The 21,761-nt window shown below is 41.6% G+C and overlaps 1 protein-coding gene across 1 annotated transcript in view; it reads right to left on the bottom strand.

The window, feature by feature from the left end:
• The window catches only part of DNAJB14 (DnaJ heat shock protein family (Hsp40) member B14), a 28,643-nt gene extending 7,520 nt beyond the window's left edge, over nt 1–21,123 (bottom strand). Inside the window, exons 1-7 of the mRNA XM_081022186.1 lie at nt 20,894–21,123; nt 10,590–10,764; nt 6,474–6,619; nt 4,950–5,132; nt 4,303–4,397; nt 3,440–3,549; nt 1,570–1,742 (exon numbers count right to left, since the gene is read on the bottom strand). Of these exons, the coding sequence (XP_080878312.1) occupies nt 1,570–1,742; nt 3,440–3,549; nt 4,303–4,397; nt 4,950–5,132; nt 6,474–6,619; nt 10,590–10,764; nt 20,894–21,026 (1,015 nt within the window). The 5' untranslated portion in view covers nt 21,027–21,123. The remainder of the gene's footprint in view (nt 1–1,569; nt 1,743–3,439; nt 3,550–4,302; nt 4,398–4,949; nt 5,133–6,473; nt 6,620–10,589; nt 10,765–20,893) is intronic.
• Between the last annotated feature and the right edge of the window lie 638 nt (nt 21,124–21,761).

The raw sequence follows: 21,761 nt of genomic DNA, 5'->3' as shown, positions 1-21,761 counted from the left end.
GGTTTACAAAAAGAGAAAGCAATAAAACGTCATCTACTTTTTTCATATCATGTCAATACTAAAATGATTCAGATCCACAAATTTTCAACCTGCCAGAGAGTACCCTCTTCTCTTGGATGCCATGTGGCTTTCAATTTTCTCTCTTCACCTTTTTATTTAACATATAAACTGTCCTATAACAATGGATCATAGAAGCCGTGTACCAACCCAAGCTGGAAGAAGGTGCTCCAAGCCACTCATGCAACTTACAAACCCAGTCCTTTAGAGGGAGTACCTCTATCCAAATTACAAACCCAGTCCTTTAGGGGGAATACCTCTCTATAGTTTGCACTGAATCTAAGCTTATTGGCCCTCATCCTCCTCATTACCACAGCCCAGCATTGATCTAGATAGACACCCTCATCTGGATTCAATATAAAGCAAGGGGGGAACCCCTAAATGTTAACTGACAAACTGCTGACACAACATTCCAAATCCCCAGATGACCTCACCCAGCCATTTCATGTAGATGTTAAAAAGCATGGATAAGGCAGAACCCTTCAGGACCCCAAAGCCAGTGATGGAATTGAACACCTGCTTCTGTCCAAGTACAAGAGGAACTACTGAACAGCAAATGCTGTCCACACCCAATCAAGCAACATCTTTAGGAGGTTACTATAACACATACTATTAAGAACAGTGTCCAAGTCTAAAAGAAAACAACAACAACAGGGCTACACTGTCTGTGTCTCCCTACTAGCAAACATAATCCCACAAGGCAACCAAGACAGTTTTGGTGCCAAAACCAAGGCTAAACCTTGAATGAAATGGATCTATAAAATGAGTTTAATTCAAGAGTGTCTGGAATTGGTCAGCAACCTGCTTGAACATCTTTTCCAGGAAGAGGATGCTAGCCACCAGAATATAATTGTTGAAGTATTCAGAGTCCAAATAAAGTCGTCCCCCCCCCCGGAATTTTATGACTGCTTCTGAGGTGGTTGGGGCCATTCCCCCTCTTGATAACAAATACAGCACTTCGACTGCAACTGTTCGAAGCACTCTACAAAGATAACCTTAATAATTCTTATACAAGAACCTTATAAGTCATACCAATGGCTTGTCTAATCCAGCATCCTGTTTTCACAGTGGCAAACCAAATGCCCATGAGAAGTCTGCAAGCAGGACCTAAGCACAGGAGCACTTGCCCTTCCTGCAGTTTCCAAGCCATCCAAGTTGGTCATTGGCAGTTAGGTGCTCCTGTTGATGTGTCAGGAGGTGTGGGTAGAAGATACTGACTCAGCAGGACTGAACTCACACATGATCCAATGTGCAGGGGTTTCAGTTCTGCTTTACGCAGGGTTCAGGTGTGCAAGTGAGTTCTCTGCCTATCTACTGGTGTGCGGAAAATTCAATATGACATCAGTTGCAGGGCAGGTGGGCGTGGTTTAGGGGAAATGAACCTGGATCTCACAAACCTCTGAAAAGGGGGGAAACTCCCTTAGGATCCATGCAAGTATCTCATTCTATTCAGAGCTACATGTTATTCGGTATAATGCCTTTATTTTTTAAAAAATCATAAGGTCTACTTACTTTGTTGCCTCTCTTTCCAACAGTTATTTCGAATGTTGGACACGTAGTCCTCTTCCACACTCTTTTCCACCTTTTGCAAATTTGCACCTTTATATTCATTTTTAAAGTCCTTGTTGACATAATAAGCAACACCCAAGTTTTGTGTCTGCATCTGAATGGTCTGTCCTGAACCCCTGTAAAGAGATCCCATACTAATTGTCAGCCTGTGTCACTGTCCCCAATGTTGTTGTCAGCAAAGAAAAATCAAAGAGGGTTTCAGATTCATTGCAACATAAATAAGAGTTTTCACGAAAGTCTTTACATATATACAACACCAATTTGCCACGTCTGTAAAGCAAGAAATAGCAATGTTATAAATGATGTCTTGTATCTGGTGTCCGATTTTCTGGAAACTCTATACCTTCCATGTCGTTGGTTTGCTAAAACATGTCTAGAGCTTATCACAATGATGTGGGCATTCTACTGAGTTAGATTGCTCCTAATTAGAAGGCTCCACATTAAATATCCTAGCATGCAATTTGCCTTTTTCACAGCTACTGCACACTGGATCAACATCTCCATCAAACTATTCACAACAGCAAAGTCTCACTCCTGAGTCAGTCACTGCCAGTTCAGACCCCATGAGTGGATATGTGAAAGATTCCCCCCCTACATGTAACACTTTACACTTGTTTACACTGAATTGAATTTTACAGTTCATTTTGGAGAGGTCCTCTATATTTACCTTTGCTTCATTTTTTTTTTAATTAATCCACAAGAAAATATATTTTCATACTAAAGGGTTAAATTAAGAAATTCCCTCTGTTCTTCATTGCCTATATTTACAGAGTCAGCCAGGTTAAGATAGTGGCTTCCATTACCATAGGAAACTGGAAGCTAGTAATGCTGTGGACTTCTCACCTTCTAGGGAGAGGCTATCACTCAGGTAGGAGGTCCTGGCCTCTGACACATGCAACTGCAGTCTAGCTACTAACAACGAATCTACTATTAGCATGAAAACATAATGCACATTGCGTTAGTACATGGGTAGGTAAACTAAGGCCCAGGGGGCCAGATCTGGCCCAATCGCCTTCTAAATCGGGCCCGTGGACGGTCAGGGAATCAGCTTGTTTTCATATGAGTAGAATGTGCCCTTTTATTTAAAATTCATCTCTGGGTTATTTGTGGGGCATAGGAATTTGTTCATTTCCTCCCCCCCCAAAAAAAATATAGTCCGCCCCCCCTCACACAAGGTCTGAGGGACAGTGGACTGGCCCCCTGCTGAAAAAGTGTGCTGACTCCTGCGTTAGTAGATAAACTACCAACAGAAGTAAGTACCAGAAGGAAAGCCATTTGTTTTAAGCAATCCAAATAAGCACTAGGATTCCACTCACAAAAAGCCTGAAAATAGCTGTGGTTGCCATCTCCAGATCTCTAATTCTAAAAATCAAAACTCAGAACCACTTGTAAATACTTCTTAGTTACAGCATCATGCTGCTAGTTTAAAGTGCAACCAAATGGGTAAATTTCATTGTAAGCTCTACTTTAAACCTTGTCAAGGACAACCACGTGAGAAAGCATTAAGGCCTCTTTTCCCAGTGAAGGTCAAAAATAAGGCGCAGAACCCCTTAGCAACACTGACCTAAGTGATGTAAACATAGCACAGACCCACAATAAGCCATTGTTCAGCTGAACTGAGCTTCTATATTGAGCTAGTTTTTCAAGGGGGTAATAGGAGCATTTCTTGCCTTTGGATTTTCCTGATCATTTCTGAATTGGTGCACACAAAGGAGAAAAGCTCTGCAATACATAAAGCTTGAAAAAATGCAGGAACAGCAGAGGTATTTAAAATATCCATGTAAACCATACAAATATTAATAGTACCACTTACGATCTTGGATATAAGGAGTATGGAGGATTAGACACCATCAACTGGCTCAGCAAAGAGACAAGGATCAGCACAATAATTGGCATCAGCTGGATGAACATAGAGAAGCCGCCCTGGAGAAGGAAACAGCAATCAGATAGACAAATCACAGGGTGTTTTGTTTTTGTTGGAAGGAATCTATTCCACCATCATCACCACTTTCCTAGACAGAAAAGATGTGTACCCCAAAAGACCTATAGTGGATTCCTGTCCAGTCTTTCTTGAAAGCTTTGCCAGGAGATAGGTTGGACTAATGAATATGTGTAGTCTTTCTTTAACTTCATATTGTTAAAACCTATCACTTCATGTCCTATCCTCATGTGAAGCCATGGCTTAGAGTAGCAGTTCTCAAACTTTTTCCTCTCCACCACACTTGCCATCTTCTCCTGCCACACTAGTGTGACTTGCTACACCCTTTGAGAACCACTGGCTTAGAGGAATTGCAGGAATTCCCATAGAGGAGCAAAAGCAAGCTGCTGCTAGCTCCTCTTTATAAACTTTATGCCACATATATAATTAAGTGCAAGGGTGCCACTACTGTAGCCCAAAATCTAATGCAGGCTACAATATTATGAAGAAGTACCTGGGGGTGAGCCACAATGGGTCTTACTTCTGAGTAAACATTATGCATAGGATTCCTCCATAAAAATAAGATACGCTAGTTCAGAAAATTCGGAATTAGGTTTTTAACTGTTACTATTTCCTTGCTTCTGTTTACTAAACAGGCACTCATTTAGACAACAGAACTGCAAGGCATGCTGCTCATTAATATTACTTCTAGGGACGATATTTCAAAAAAGATAAGTTCATGCAAAAGACAAACATACATCACCCCTCTCCTCTTCTCTTTCATGCCCACTATGACGATGTTGATTATGGTGACTGTAGCCAGACCTTCCATTAGAAAATGAATGCACACTGCCTACAGGGGAGAAAATATTTAAAAGATCGCATTGGGAGCAGAAAAAACACTACAAGGTGAAAAAATATGTACTCAGCTGTACTTGTTTTGAGGCAACACTATAGGCAATGCAGAATGCCATACTAATTAGTACAAATAATACATTGCACCTTCAAGAAAAAGACGTAACAGTTTATTGGACCACTGGCTGCTAGTGGGCAAGGCAAACATTTAAGTTTCACAAACTTGTTCTTCAGGTTTGGGAAAAGCAAATTTGGTTTAAAGCAAAGCACTAGGAAGCAATAAATAGTTTGTGGGCGCTCTGATATCATTGTATGAGAACCTTGCTGGTACCATCCTACATGAGGCAATTGTTGCTGAGCATGCTAGAACAGATTTAATCAGTTACAAAAGCACTTACACCCCATTCATTTAATACATATGTACAACTCAAGGTGGCTGATCTACCTTAGGAAAGGGGTGATATTTGGGACTGATAAGTGAATGGGCAGGATGATACAGAGGGAGTGAGATGGAAGTGGTGAGCTAAGGCGAGGTGATCAGTGAATATACCTGTTGGAAATGCCCCGCCGAAGAACATGTTAAAAAGGTCCTCTGGAGTAATATCTGCTTCACATCCCCTGTGGAAGTTAAATCTACCGTTGCCAGGATGGCTGCATGGCTCTTCACTGCCTGTGAGGTCATATTGCTTTCGTTTTTCTGGATTGCTTAACACAGCGTATGCATTTCCGATCTCTGAAATGCAGAGTGCAGGGGAAAGAAGCGTGGGAGAAAAGAAACATTTTAGATACACAGAGAAGGGAGCGATACATTGTACTTGTATTAATTCCCAGGTCAGACGGGGACCCAGACTGCCTGACTTTGCAGTGAGCCACTTTTCCACACTGCACATAGACAACATTGGACATGGTCTCAAACATGTCTGGGGGCTGATGCATGGCACACAGTCTAAAAGGAGTAAGGAGTAAGTTGTTGTCCATTCCCCCTCCCCTTTGAAACATGGAAACAAATGTATAGTACAGATACCAGTATGACTATAGTACTGTGAAATGCTTTGGGATGCCTCATAGGAAGCAATTTATTTATAAATAAAACAAATAACAATGCAAGTAGGTATCACAACAGAAAGTGTGTTCGGTAACATATAAACTCGTGTTCTTTCAGTGCAAGCAGTGTTTGGCCATAGCAGTGTCCAATTTATTATTTTATTTAAATACAGTGGAACCTCGGTTTTCGAATGCTTTGGAAGTCGAACATTTTGGCTTTTGAACGCCAACAACCCAGAAGTGAATGCTTCCATTTTCGAATGCACCTTGGAAGTCGAACGTCTTCCAAGGCGCATTTCTCCATTTTTCCAAAGGATTTTGCTGACCAGCAATTGCACCTCGGTTGTTGAGCGTTTTGGAAATCGAACAGTCTTCCAGAAAGGATTACGTTTGACAGCCAAGGTTCCACTGTAGTAAGTGTTCATGCCGTATCACAAACTGTTTAAACATGCTTTTGAAACAACCTACAGGGACCCTGCTCAAGACTGACAAACCCAGCACCCCCTGGGCACATGAAACAAGGTTCCCAGTAGCCTGGGTTCCAGCCCATGTTTCCAATAAGTTACTGGTAAGGTTCCTTTCATACCTATATTAAAGTTAGTACATAGATGGTGGTTTGCTTTTACAACCCAATGTCTACCACCTTGTGTATGAGGATCTGAATATACTGAGCTACAACCAAAGGACCATAAATGGGAGGAAAATAACAACCAGTGCTATTTTTTAAAGGTTTGCATAGGTGCTCCTGGAAGAGTTTCCTGCAATAAGTTACTTCTACATGAGTTTTTATCCTTCCACTTGCAAAAGTAGAAGATCACAGATTTAGTTTCATTGTCACATAAAATGCTCTGGCCACAAGATGTACAGCTTAGTGCAAGGTGTAAAAAGTCATCCTTTTGCAGCTACAAAAGAGCACCTTTGGATCCAACCCATTATTAAAATGATGTGCATTAACACAACCAGTTGGGCAAAAGAGATACACCTGCCCCTGAAATGTTTTCTTTTCTACAAGTGAATTAGAAAATATTACTTTTAAAAGCTTCTGTTGCTCCTGGTGCATGATTTTTGTCCGGATGAAACTTCAGAGCAAGCTTTCGATAAGCTTTCTTCAAGTCTTCGTCACCTGCATCTTTGGACACTCCAAGGACTTCATAGTAATTTTTACATTTTTTTATACTGCAAGAGGTCATTAAACAAAATAACTTCAATTTTAAAACACAACTATCAACTCTTAAAGCACAATTTGAAAAGTTCATTTTCAAACAGCTTCATCTTATGCACAGAAACCACAGTACCAGTATTTCGAAACTTTTTTGGAATTTTTTTAGCAGTAATATTACACATACATTGGAAAATCCATATGTAGAACTATGCCTAATGTTGGTAATGTGTTTTATTGTAAAGCAATGTTAACAAAGGAATCCCAGATATAATACACACACATCCAATACTACAGTTACCTGAAACCCATTTAAGTGGGCAGCAGTTTTTATTCTTTGCCCTGTTATAACTTTACAGTTCATGATGGCAAAAGGATTATGAGGTCAATGATGTAACCATCAAGAAAGAGGTGGCTTCAAACACCAGAGACTATAAAGGATAAACTCCAGGGACAAGCTGCACAACTATTCTTATGGGGATGGATTAGAAAAAATGATGGCAGTTTGCAAGCAAAGCTCTTGTGTCTTCTCCTAAAACCAAAGGACTTTTATCTTATTGCCATAGAATCCAGCAGCTGACTTGTGAAATTATTACTATTATCGAGGTACGATTATTAAATGTGGGTCAAAGCTATACCCACAATATTTGAATTGCATGTACATTTTTAACTGAAAGTTTGGACAAAAGTGTTAAGAAGCATAGGAGGGAATATTATGGAAATGCCTAGCAGTAGACAGGTTAGCAATTTCTAAAGAAATTAAATCACAAAATTCTTCTGTTAAGACAGACGAGTACTTCGATACGTCTACGTATTAACAAGAGGCAAATCATTTTCCTGATCTCTTGCTTGTATGAATGAATATCAATCATGCATGACAGATACAGTTCATTATACTGAAGAAAGAATTGGTAAATTTCCATTAGGTAAAATAATTTGTAACATCTCAAAGCAGATCTGAATATTTCTTTAACAAAAAAAGCAAGGAATGTGCATGGAACCTGAAAGGGTAATAAGATTTACAGTGGCTGTAGTTCTTCAACAAGGAAAATGCACTCTTTGGAGTCTCATCTTGGTTCCAACTCCTCTTTGAAGAGGAATTAAAAGTGCACCAAGGACAATTGGTAAATATTTTGGAGGAACACTGATATATCGGCTAAATGGTTTTTAAAATCCCACTTTGATTCAGAGCAACACTAATCCAATAAGATAACGTAGTAGTTCCTACTAATAATAGTTATGAAAATGATCAACCCATTAGGTCCCCCCCCCGCAAACTTAATGAGATTAAATGCTGTGATAGATATTCCAGAGACACCAGCATTACAATAAGAAAGATCTCCATTTCACTTTTATGCTGCCATTGGTAGTTGTGCAGGTTTTGAAGATGATAGCTCTTTACTAGAAAGCTAAGCCCATATTTTTTGTTTCAGAAACTTGGAAATGAAATTTTGCCCACATGAGAAGACATTATCACCAGACCTCTTTGGTGCAATAAAGTGAGCAGCCTTCTGTTCAGCTTGCTTAACCCTTATGCAATCAGTAAAGAGTTATTGCATCTTGCACTGCTCCCAGTTGAACCATACTGTCACCGAGCAACACTCTATTGAAGAACTACAAGCACTCTCTCTTGTGTATAGGATCGGGAAGAAACTAAAATGCTTGTTTATATTTCTGCCTATCAACACACATTATTAGATTTTAACCTGGCAAAAATATGCTAAAACTAATCACTTGGAGATTGTTCTGCTCTATAAATGGCACTCCTGTGCTTCTTAACACTATTGTCCAAACATTCAGGTGATGTACATGCAATCCAAATGTTGTTCGTATAACCTCTGTCATATTTAGTGAGTTGCAGAGGCTAAACATGTGGGAAAAGAAGCAGGAAAATCTATGTCAGCCATGAAGCTCACTGGCTATGTGCCAGTCACTATCTCTCAGCTGAACCTACTCCGCAGATTGTTAAGTTAGATTGGGGTTGGGGATAAGAAAAATCTTGTCCATCTCTGTCAGCTTCTTGGAAGAAGGGCAGAATAGAAATTTAATAAATAAAAGTAAGAATAAAAACCTCAGGATGCAGCAAATGCGTGGCTAGACCATTTGCATCATATTTTAGAACGTGGATGGAGAATCTCTGGCCTGCCAGCTATATCTGGCTCCCAGAAGATTCCCACCAGCCACTAGGAACTCTTTTCTTCAGTTTTGCCCCTCCTCCTTGACATTCATGCCAATAGCATATGGGACCCCAGCTAGTCCAGAAGTACAATAGATTGCAAGCTCGGGGGCCAATCCAGATCAGGACCCTGGCATGGGCTAAGGGGCCTTTTACTCTTTCCTCCTGCACTGGAAAAGTTATCTCACGTACTTCAATGAGAGAGTCAATCAGGAGTTGGGAACCTTTTCTTTTTTTCTGTTGAGGGCCACATTCCCTTGGGGCAATCTATTAGGCGTGCATGTTAAAGTGAATAGGACTGAAGCTTGTGGTGGGGGAGCCAAAGTCCAAAGTGGGTGGCGCACCCTCTTGCTTTTGGGCTTGCTCCCCATGCCCCTGCTTTTTTTCCTCCTTATCGCTTGCAAATTGGGTCAAGGACCACTTTCCTCATAATCTAATTGTTGATTGGATTCAGGTTAGAGGTGAAAGAGTCACTAATACATGCACTAAAGGAAAAGAAGTAGGAAAGGACCTATTCACCTACCATGTTAATAGTAGAATTAAATTAAAACACTTCAGTATATGGAACAATTCAACATATTGACACAGCTGCTGTTTATACAGGCAAAACTTTCTTAGCCATCTCATTTACTGTTTGAAATGAAAACAAGCTACATCACGCTCCAGCTGATATTGTCAAAGCATTCTGTCAACATAGCGGCAGTGCGCTCAAACTATGAGATCTTTCAAAAATGGAATCCATGAGTTTAGCTCTCGCATCAGAACATTTAAGTGACAGCTGTACTGCTCTAAAAGGTTGACTTAAAACCTTCGTAAAGAGCAGTGTGATGTTCTCAGCTAATATTCTTAAGCTGAAATCACACTGGCAACATCTGAAGAGGTACTTCTTTTACCTAGACCAGCCTTCCACAACATGGTGCCATCCAGGTCGTTTAGACTACAACTCTGATCAGTTCCAGTCAGCATGGCAAATAATATTGTTGTTGGCATCCGTCTGGAGTGTGCCTCTGGGGGTGAAGTCAAATGACTGTGTTAGCCTGGGCAGTGTGTATGAAAGTCCTGGGCTGCCCAGATGACAAGACTCCCCTTTTGGCCTCGTTGATGTGATCCAAAGGAAAGCACAGCATATGTTTTGCACCAGCTTGGCACCAGGAGTTGCCTGTAGAAGGCTTACAAGATGCCTTAGAGACTCGACTTTGGATTTTCATAGGGTTTACTCTTCAGCCTTTTCTTCTCCTGAAATTGCAGCATGGCAATTGGTCAGGTATTGTTAATGGTTTCAGAACTCACAGAGTTAAAGAGTTCTGGTGACGTCTCTTTCCTGAGGCGTGGTTAGAAACACTTAAGGGAGGGGTTTGACTCCGTGTGTTTCAGTCTGACTTTCGGACGTGATGCGAAAGGGAGAATGTGTCAGTTCTCGCCAGGTCTGAATTTATGATGTTATTCTTCATGATTAAAAGGCAAGAGTAGATAAGGACTGCCTTGTGTCTGCTCTGATTTATTCCACACGTGCTGCACTCTGCTTCTCACCGCTGTGTTTCGCTCTGCTACCGGCAAGAGAAAGAGACCTGAGGAGGATTTTTGCGGGAGGCACGGATAGCTTGCAGAGTTCCTCAACGGAAGCGTGCCGGGCTCCATATTCAGTCTCTGTGTACCCTCTTGTCCGGTGTAAATAATCCGAACAGGTATTATTAGAACTGCTGTCCAACAACAGATGGAGGGCACCAGGTTGGGGAATGCTATGCTGTCAGATACACTTGTAATTTATTATCAGTACTATCAACAGGCAATCTGTTTATTTAGGAAAATACCTTTGCACTCCTTCCACTTGATCTTTGGTGTAGGTCTTCCCACTTTCACCTGCAGCAGATGCACTGCTGTCCTTCATGCTATTGGGTTTGTTCTTATCACTTCCACTTGCTGGTTTTCGACAGTAAGCACCACTCCCAGCAGCACTCCCGTTCTTTGAAATTGCTTCCAGTAACACTACAGAAGAGAAGGAGTGTAAGCTACATAAACATAGAAGATACTGTCGATAGGCTTACATTTTGAGGACAAATGGGGGAAAGAATCAGATAAAATAATTATGTTCCTAGGCTAATATTTGCAATAAATTCCTATGCAGCAGGTCTACTCAGAATAAGCACCACTGAGTTCAGTAGAACTTACTTTCAAGTAAGTGTGTATAGGAAAGCATTTTAGAGCACAATTTGAACCATCCCACCAATGTCCCAAGGAGTTAAGACAGTGCATATGTGCCTTTCTGCCACCAGAGATGAGTGCTAATGGAAAGCTATTGTCAGTCGTTCTCCTGCCAGCAGTAGCAAGTGCCCCCAAACAAGGCACTGAAGGGCTGTGGCACCAGCAACCCCCGAGCTTCCTTTATGCCAATCTGGAGGTGGCACAATGAAAAGGAAGGAAGAACCGTCTTCCCAAAGTTAGGGAAGCAGTGCTGGATCCACTGCTTCATACACACACAGGCCCTACCTCAGATCCCACAGCAAGAAATATCCTTGTCCCCCATATAACAGAAAGAGATTATGCCAAACTAGCTGTTGAATTGTACAGAAGATTGATCAGTTAATTGGTTTATTACTGTGGCTTATTATTCATTTATTATCTTTGTGCTGACACACTGCTATAGCTCAATCACAAATCCTCAGAATATTTTTTTTTTAAGCACATAAAATGGATAGTTAAAAGTGACACAAGACATCTGGACTGATGTCATGAGTGCCATACAAAAGGTGCCTATGCGTTACTATAAGTACCTGCACAATCATTCCTGCATTTCAGGGGCTGGACTAGATGACCCCCGGGGTCCCTTCCAACTCTATGATTCTATGCTGCTACTATTATCACAAAAAGTAAGTTCAGTCGTTCCTTTTGCTAGGAAAAGAATTGTTTTCCTGCATCTCCATACACAGCTTTTAAGGCAAAGAGAACAAGCAATTATTTCACAGTAATTGCTGAGGCAGCACTGTCTGGTTGATTCAGTCCTGCCTGCAAAGTCTTCTATGGAGAATCACACAGCAAAATGTAGCACCCAAAAAGGTTGATTCTTGCCCATTTCAGACTATGTTCTGACATCTAAATTATTAAATCCACAGAAAGGAAAAGAAGGGGCTAAACTTGAGTTATTTTTTCCTGAAAACTGAAACTATAGGTTAATCAAGATCTTTTTGCTGTAAGAAGCAAAATAGAATAGGTTAGATGATACCATCAGGTGATACTATGATGCAACTAAATTACTAAAATAAGAAATATAAGCTGCCACCTTTGCAAGGGCCTCCATCCCGGCTTGATGAAATCTTTGACAGTACTGTATTTGAGCAATCAACTGACTCACGTCCTAAATTTCCCAAGTAATGTAATTTTAAACGTATATGATATTAATATTAGATTAAAGAGACTTTCTTGAATTAGTAAAAATAAGTTTTAAGATTGGAAAATCCTGAGCACCCTTATCAGGGAGCATTTCCCACTGAATTCAGTGCAGGTCACTTCTGAGCAAATATGCTTGGAATCTGTAAAATACAGCCATTGTCTTGAAATACTGTATTTTTTGCTCTATAAGACTCACTTTTTCCCTCCTAAAAAGTAAGGGGAAATGTGTGTGCGTCTTATGGAGCGAATGCAGGCTGCACAGCTATCCCAGAAGCCAGAACAGCAAGAGGGATTGCTGCTTTCACTGCACAGCAATCCCTCTTGCTGTTCTGGCTTCTGAGATTCAGAATATTTTTTTTCTTGTTTTCCTCCTCCAAAAACTAGGTGCATCTTGTGGTCTGGTGCGTCTTATAAAGCGAAAAATATGGTAGGTTAAATCAGAACTGCAAGGAAAAAATGCCTTCAACAGCCTTAGAAGAAAACTATTTTCTACCATGTTGTTGTTGATCATTACTATTACAGCATTGTAAAAATGCAGAAGGGAAACTTCTAATTAATCAAAGTTGTTAAGAAAATGCACATTTTTGAAACTAACAAGACTTCAAACAGAATGAAAAGTCTGTTAGTGTGAAGCATGTGAAGACAAATATTGTAGGTAGGAAATGGGATTACCAACTTGTATCTTTTCTAGTCCATTCACATTTCTATTAAAATGTCTAAGAACGTTATAATCCTTCTCACTAAGATATGAAGAACTGCATCTGCCAATTTCTACAAATAAAGCTGCTGTTAAAAGCACAAAAGCAGGCTAGGTTGGTGTTGTTATCCCCAGTCAGTTTGCAATCCCAACAGAAAGGCTATCCCTCAAATACCAGGAATGAAATGCTAATATGGCAACTCTTATTATTGCACTCAGAAATAAGGATACAAATTCACTAGAATATTAAAATAATAATTTTTAAATAAGACAAAACATATCCAATTGATTTTTTAAATAATCCACATTAGTATACACACTATTTACATGCAAATAAAGCATATAAATTAGTTGCTTCAATATGCCTCAGTGATGTGGACATATGCAGTGCTCTAAGGAAGAATTGAAATGGCCAGTAAAGTACAATGCTATTTATATAGTAAATTCAAATCCAGACTTCACTCTTGTAAAGCCCTTGAAATAGTTCCACAATTATAAGCTCCTTTCAATGCCCTTTGCGTGTCTGCTGTTGATTATGAAAGGTACAATCTATTCTCCTGCTTGCGTATGGTTGCTATCATGTTATATAGAACCATGTCAAAGGGCATGTCTATACAGTCCCATATTCCCGGCTTGATGCTTTCATTTGTAAATAGATTGAATTTATCCCTCAGAACTCTCCCGCCTCCAAAAACTCTTCAGTAGATATGGACATATCATGCCTAAAGGAAACACAAAAAAAGCAGCCTGGGCTTCTCAAAGCACAAAACAAAAATACCAGCTGTTTAGATGGAAGAACAGATCCTTCTGCTCCCAAAGAAGGCACAAGTAAATCAGGAACAAATAGGCCTACAGGTGCTATACAGTCCCTTAACAGGTCCCTCCAGGGAATCAAAGACTGCAAGCAAAATATTTGCTGAAGTCCCATCAGTCTTAAGCATGCAAACTACCTCTGTAAGAAAGCAGTCAAACTAACTGAAACACCACTGGCTTAAAGTGACATCGAAAGTCATTCTTCCTTCCAAGAACAGACTTAAATGAATTAAAATAAATATAAATATAAATAAAGTGATACAAGTTTACCTGACATTTTGAGGGCCAACGTCCTGTAAGAAGAGGGTGGCTAACATTTTACAGCCCAAAAACCACATTGAAGGTTGGCTAAAACTATTTTTAATATTGTGTTTTAATTGCAGTAACCTGCTCTAGGAACTTTGAGTGAAGGGTGTGTGATAATTTTTTATACTGTAGTATCATCACTGCCCCCCTCAAGGACTGCATGCCACTGTACACTCACATGCACACACTCACCATACACATAGGTACATTCAGAGAGGCAGGCAGAAACCTTCAAGCAGCACACCCCTCCTTTCTGCTGATCAGCCTAGCACTCCAACGGGGAATAAAAACACTGTCTCTGTTCTTCAGAGATCTCAGTCTCTGAAGAGCGTCATAGTGCTGGGCTACAAGAGGAACCTCTCCTCCACAGCCTGGTGCTGTGATTGCAAGGAAGCCCCGACTTACTTACAATGATGCCTCTTCTCCCTCTGGCATGGAGCCACTCCTAGAAGGTCTGCTCTAAGCACTCCCATTTCCCAAACACTAAGGCCTACTAAGAACTGCATTATGCCAGAGGCAGAAAAGATACCTCCATCTGAAAGAGAACGGGTGGGCTGCTGCAAGTGCCTTTGCGACACTGGCTCACCATCTCTGCCCTATGACATCCCTCATCCAGACATTCAGGCAGATTTCCTTAATTAAGACAAATTCCTTAATTAAAGTGAATTCATGTGAAACTTACTTAGGAGTAATTCTTTAGTACTTATTTTGAACTGAATTTGCAAAAACTAGGTGTGCCTAGGCTTGATTTGATTATTTGCCATGGTTGCAGCTCTTATGGCTGGTGAAGACTACAAATTTGGATTTGAAGCAGGGCTATGATAACGTTACATGTGCTGCAAAGATCCAGTTCCACTGCTTACTGCAATTTGCACTACTGCTTTTATATCTACTGAAGTAAACAGCAGTATAAACAAGAGCAACTCCCACGGACTAGCATCAGGCCTTTGGGTTGGCCTAGAACAGGGGATTGAAGTTTATTCCAAAGTTGTTGAACTTTTTTTAGGATTTTACCTAAAAAGGACATATAGTGCCACATATACAGTGGTACCTTGGGTTACGAGCTTCATTCGGTCCATTCTTAACCCGAAACCATTCTTAACCTGAAGCGTGCTTTTGCTAATGGGCCCTCCCGATGCCGTCGTCGTGAAATTTTCATCCTGAGGCAAAGTTCTCAATCCAAGGTACTACTTCTGGGTTAGCAGAGTTTGTAACCCAAAGTGTTTGTAACCCGAGGTACCACTGTACGTGCCTGGCCTAGAATACTATAGATGCTTTCAGAAGGGAACGTAAACACACACCATTCCCTTAAATTATTCAGGTAAATCTGCTCTTTTGAAAAATTTAAACTGAACTCCCCACTCCTCAGGTTTTTAATTATAGGGTTCAATTTAAACATGACGCTAAGAGTGCAAGAACTTAGACATGGAACATTTCACAGCCCTGCAGACCTCTGCTGCTAGGTATGTGACATGCTAACACTGCACACCCAGGTGAACTGATCTGGCTTATCTGAGATACTGGCGATATGGAATGCTGCAAGGGTTTTACAAAATGTCTGGCAATATGTTTCAGCTGGATCATACTTGTTGGAGAATCTCTGAATAAAACAGAGCTCAGCTAGGTGTACATTCTACAATGGCATTTACTGCTAAGTCTTATTTGTGCTTTTAAAATATACAGTTCATTACCTTCATCTTTAATATTAGGTCCATGCCAGTTATAAACTTGGATATACTGCTATTCAAAACATGACATCCACAGGAAGTATAGTTTGGAAAGCCTTAAGGACAACATTTTATCTATAAAACCCTATGCAGCTCAGGACCACCTCTCCCTGTATGAAATAGCGCAGACCCTGTGGTCTTCATCAGAGATCCTTCTCCATGCACCTTACTTGAGTGAGATACAGAGGGAGCCACATGAAACAAGACGTTTTCAGAAGTGGTCTCCCATACGTGTAATGCTCTCCCCAGGGAAAAGTGCCTGGCACCATCATTATCAGTTTTTAAGTGCCAGCCCAAGATCTTTTCATTCACTCAGGCTTTTGGCAACAAAGCCAGTCACTACAGTGGTGCTTATCTTTCAATGGGGTGCATAGGATTTGCCATTACTGTAGTGTGTTATTGGATGAGCACTTTAGGTACTTTGTATTATATACTGCTTTAAATTTTCTAAGTTAAATTGTTTTTAACTGTTATATTTCATCTTGTTAAGTTGTTTTGAAACTTTTTTCTTTTCTTTTTTGCAAAATGTAACTAACAAATGTAAATAATAATAATAATAATAATAATGTTACTTTTATTATTTGCAGAAGAATCTTCAAGTAATATATGTACTGGTCCAGGGCAATGACGATACAAATTGCTCTGAAAGCCACATATATTTTTGAACATGTTACCTTCACACCAGATTACCAGGGTACACATAGTGTGACCTGAAATATAACCAGGTATTTGAAATGAGGTTTATCAGAGCCAACATATATTAGCAAAGCTGTTTGTACTTTCATATACTGGGTTTCGTCACAGATCAGCCTAGATTAGGCTAAGTGAGTAATGTGTAGCAGGTATCTCAGGAACAACATATATTTGTATGATCCCAAAAAAGCTCTAAACTGTGGAGGGAATGATAATTTCAAAACATTACCGTCTCTTCACTTTTGTATTTCAAATATCCAGCCTTGATTCCACAGTTTAACCAGATTTCAAGTCCTCCTATGCTTTTAGCAGTTGGAAACTGGCTTGAATAAAAGGGAACTTGGGACAATTGTGCAGTCTACAGCATGCAGGAAATAATTTGGGCATGGGGAATAGCTAAGTAGTGAAACAAGGAAATGGAAAATTGGAGGCAGGCTTAGCATAAAAGATTAAGGGCTGAGAACATTTCCACAATCATATGTAGGAATCTGACATTCAATAAATTCAGCTTCCTGAGAATCTACGGTTTTACTTTAAAAGAAGCAAGCCAGTGATGTTCACGTGGGAAATCTTCCATAAGAAAAAAATCCAGCACTTCAGTTTTCTATGGAAAAAATGGAGCATGAGTTTGGCTCTCCACTTTCCACCTCATCCAGTGGTTAGCACTTGCCACCAGTGTCCCCATATCCTGAAACCAATCCTGATGATGATATTATGTAGTATTTGTAAATAAGTTTCAACATGTTTCATGCCCATTATTTCATTGATGGATTACAACAGCAACTCTGTAAGGTAGCTCAGAGACTCAGTTGCCTAGTTACCTAGTGAGTTCACCTAAAGTTACCTAGTGAGGCAACCTTTGAACTGGGTACTCCCTTGCTATAGAAATCCCGTTGTCATGTTTCGTAACTTCTATAGGATAATTAGCAGAGATGATTCTAGCCACAATTAGTAGGGAGTAGCTGTAATTAAATTTCACAGGTCTTACTTCAGTATCGACTTAGTTAGCGCTGCACTGTATTAAAAGTGCCTCAGTATATTTGCAACCCCCCCCTTTCTTGTTATACATATGGCCTAAGCTAACTGGAGCCAGCACCATTGTCTCAGTTCGTTCTTTCTTTTTGCTATTGTAAAAAGCAAAAAAGTATGTAGTCTTGTTGGAAAAACACTTGGTAATACGTGAGTTGTACCTGTTGAAATTTTAGAAACTTGATCTTTGGGGTATATCTACACAACAAACAAACCAGTTGTGTAGTGCAATCCTATGCAGGATTATTCAAGTGCCACTGAGTTCATTGGCATTTAGCCTTAGGTAAGTGTGCATAGCATTGTAGCTGGGTGGTCTGGTTTAGCTGGTTTTGACTTCTGTAAGGGGATCCCAGGGAATCTGTTTCCACGAGGGTACTGAGAAATGTTAATAAATTTCTAGTTTCTTAACTCTAGCTTGCTGGCAGGGGATCAGTTTTAAGTGTGGCAGTAAGCAAGTTCAGGTTTCCATGAACTTACATGTATATCCTGGGCTTTTGTAGAAACTTTAAAAAGGGTGACCTAGATTTTTCCCAAGATATATTTGCTTATTTATAACATGATTTTAGTTTCATCAACCATGCATATCACTGAAACCCAGGTCACTCGAAATTCTACCCAGCCTCCATCTTTCTTGCCCACATGCTTTAAGCATATCTTTGCAGGTTTAGAAGCAGTGGTGTGAGTTTTTTAGATATTTTTTTTTCTAGGCAAGGGTAACTTGTAATGGAAAAAGTTTCTGATACCCTAGAGAGTGATCAAATTTAGCATGTTTATTGTACTTTTATTTAGTGAATACAGCAAAAGTGTGAAGCTTCCAGACTTGCCTAATACTGTATTTGCAATTGGTATCCATTCATTGTTACTAATAAATGTATAAAATGACATGAGAAAACTGAGCGTAGTTGGACACGTACTCTGGACTTTAAGAAGGCCAATTTCAAAAAGCTGAAGCAGCTACTGGGTGTGAGAAGGGAGTCCAAGAAGGATGGAAGTTTCTAAAAGGAGAAATATTGAAGGCCCAAATGCAGACAATACCAACAAGAAAGAAAAGTGGGAGGCATCTAAGGAAACTGGTGTGGCTGCATAAGGAGCTTACAGATGAGAGGAGAGTTAAAAAGGGCATGTATAAGAAATGGAAGAAAGGGGAAATCACAAAGGAGGAGTATACATGAGTAGCCAACAGTTGCAGGGAGAAAGTCAGGCTGGCTAAAGCTCAGAATGAGCTCAAGCTTACAAGAGAGGTTAAAAATAATAATAAAGGTTTCTTTGGCTATGTCTGAAGTAAGAGGAAGAACAAGCAAATGGAAGGTCCTCTGCATGGGGAATACAGAGAAATGCAATTGGGTGACCGAGAAAAGGCGGAACTACTCAACACCTACTTTGCCTCTGTTTTCACCCAAAAGGAAAGTGATGCCCAACCTGGTGATAACATAATAAATGATGTAAGGAGGGAGCTGCAGCCCAAGATAGGAAAAGAGGTAGTAAGGGAACACCTAGCTACTTCAAACAAATTCAAATCTCCAGGGCCTGATGAGCTGCATCCAAGGCTACTAAAGGATGTAATTTCAAAGCCTTTGTCTATTATCTTTGAGAATTATTGGAGAACAGGTGAGGTCCCTACAGATTGGAGGCGGGCAAATGTTGTCCCCATCTTCAAAAAGGGGGGAAAGGAAGACCCAGGTTGACCAACCGGTGAGCTTGACATTGATACCAGGAAAGGTCCTAGAACAGATAATTCAACAGTCGGTCTGTGAGCATTTAGAAAAGGATGCTGTGATTACTAAGACCCAGCATGGGTTTCTCAAAAATAAGTCATGCCAGACCAAACTGATTTTTTTTTTTTTTATGGAACTACAAACTTGGTGGATCAGGGAAATGCTGTGGACATACTGTATCTTATTTCAGTAAGGCTTTTGACAAAGTCCCCCATGATATTCTCATGAGGAAGCTGATAAAATGTGAGTTGAATCAGGTAACCGTTAGGTGGATTTGTAGCTGATTAACTGAACAAACCCAAAGAGTACTCATCAATGGTTCCTTGTCATCCTAGAAAAAAGTGACAAGTGGGGTGCTGCAGGGTTCTGTTCTGGGTCAGTTCTTGTTCAATGTCTTTATAAATGAATTGGATGAAGGAATTGAGGGGATGCTCATCAAATTTGCAGATGGCACCAAACTGGGAGAGGTAGCTAATGCCACAGGAGACAGAATCAGAATTCAAAATGACTGATTGAAGAACTGGGCACAAGCTAACAAAATGAATTTCAATAGGGACAAATGTAAGGTTCTGCACTTAGGCAGGAAGAACCAGAGGCACAAATATAGGATGGGGGACACCTGGCTTACTAGCAGTATATGTGAAAAGGATCTAGGGGTCTTGGTGGACCACAAGCTTAACATGAGTCAACAGTGTGATGCAGCAGCAAAAAAATCTAATGCTATTCTAGGCTGCATCAACAGAGATATAGTGTCCAGATCAAGGGAAGTAATAGTACCACTCTATTCTGCCTTAGTCAGACCACACTTGGAATACTGTGTCCAATTCTGGGGACCACTAAACATCCGACTAAACATTCAAAAAAACTTCCTGACAGTAAGAGCTGTTCAGCAGTGGAACACACTCCCACAAGAGGTGGTGAACTCTCCTCCCTTGGAAGTTTTTAAACAGAGGTTGGATGGCAATCTGTCATGGATGCTTTAGCTAAGGTTTATGCATTACAGGAGATTGGACTCGATGACCCTTGGGGTCCCTTCCAACTCTTAAGATTCTATGATCCTATGATCTCTAGTTAGCAGGATCAGTGGAACAGGGTGATGGGCATGAGACTCTTAATCTCAGGGTCATGAGTTTCAGCCTGACATTGGGCAAAAGATTCCTGCATGGCCGGGGGCTGGACTAGATGACCCCTGTAGTCTGTCCCAACTCTACAATTCTATGATTCCATAATACTGATACTTCAATCCACCATGGAACTCTCAGGAGGTCTCCCCCCAAAAAAGTTAACCAATAAACCTCAAAATTACCAAGTTGACTTCAAATCTAACCAAAGAGCTTCACCCATCACTGATGTTTCCCAAAAATGTTTATATATTCTAAATGGAAAGTGCAAAAAAAGAAAAGGGTTGTTGGCATGCCCTAATAGTGTCCAAGCGTCTTTCATTACGATCCGTTGTGTTTTCAGCAGCAGCTTCAGGAATAGGATCATTAATGGGCTGGGGGTCCAAAGCTGAGAAAGGCCAGACACCAGAGATGAGGCGACGGAGTTTGCACGACACTTCCTTATAGCCCCCCCCCATTTTTTCTCCTTCTAGACTCCCGACACCTGCCCGTGAAGGGAGGCCATGCTAGGATCCCAAGGGCGCTCTCGAGATACAAGGGCCACCTTTCAGAGGGAGGCGCGCAGCGTCGGCCAAGAGCCCCGCCGGGGGGGGGGGGTGTCCTCTCGGTCGGGCGTCCCACGCTCACCTTTGGCGGTCTCGGTCGGGTAGAGCTTCTGGGCCTTGTTGAGGAAGCGCAGCGCCCGCTCCCGGTTGCCGGCCTCCAGGGCCTCGCGGGCGATCTCGATGCATTTCTCCGCCTCGTCGCGATTCCCTTCCATGGGCCTGTCCTTCCTCCGCCTCCGCCCGCCGCAGCGCAGGGAAAAGGCGCCTGACGGGGCCAGCCGGGCGGGCGGGCGGGCGCCGCCGGGGCGCTGAGGAGGCCGGGGGTGGCGGGGTTGGCGAGAGGGGGGCTCGCCGGGGCCTTGCCGTGGGCCGCCTCACTCCGCGCCTCTGGGGCCGCTGCCGGCGGCGGCGGGCGCCCTCCGCTGCATCGCCTTCCGCTTCTCCAGTCAGCGACGTCGGCTTAAGGCCGCTTGCTCGACGCACCGGAGCCGGCCGGGCCCACCACCGCCGCCGCTGCTCTCGCTTCCGGGGACAGGCTCCGAGGATCGCTTTGCGCAGGCGCGGCCGAAAGGAGCTCTCGCCTCCCAAATGCCACGACGCGAGCGCGGCTTCCCCGAGCGGCCAGTAGGGGACGCAGCCCAACCCCGGCGGGCTCCGGGGGCAACTTTCCCGCCTGCTCCTCACCTCTCAGTACACTTCAGGTTGCTTTTTCTGGGTGTACCTTACAGTATTATATACTTGTGGTGTATTAGACCCAAGCTGTGGTTTTAGGACAAGCTGAATTAGATCTCTCCTTCCTCAAAATGTGAGATGTTAAGAGGACCACATCTAGTTTTTTAGGATGTGCAACAGGGATTGGGAAATCGTGGCCCTCCAGATGTTCGACTCCCAACTCACACCTTTATCTACATGGATTTATTGCTGTTTTTAAATTGCTGTAACCCACCCTG

Source organism: Podarcis pityusensis (assembly GCF_964106645.2).
Source record: "Podarcis pityusensis genome assembly, chromosome: 9".
Taxonomy (NCBI): domain Eukaryota; kingdom Metazoa; phylum Chordata; class Lepidosauria; order Squamata; family Lacertidae; genus Podarcis; species Podarcis pityusensis.
Note: the sequence above shows the minus strand (reverse complement) of the source record. Positions and strands in the feature narration are given on the sequence as shown.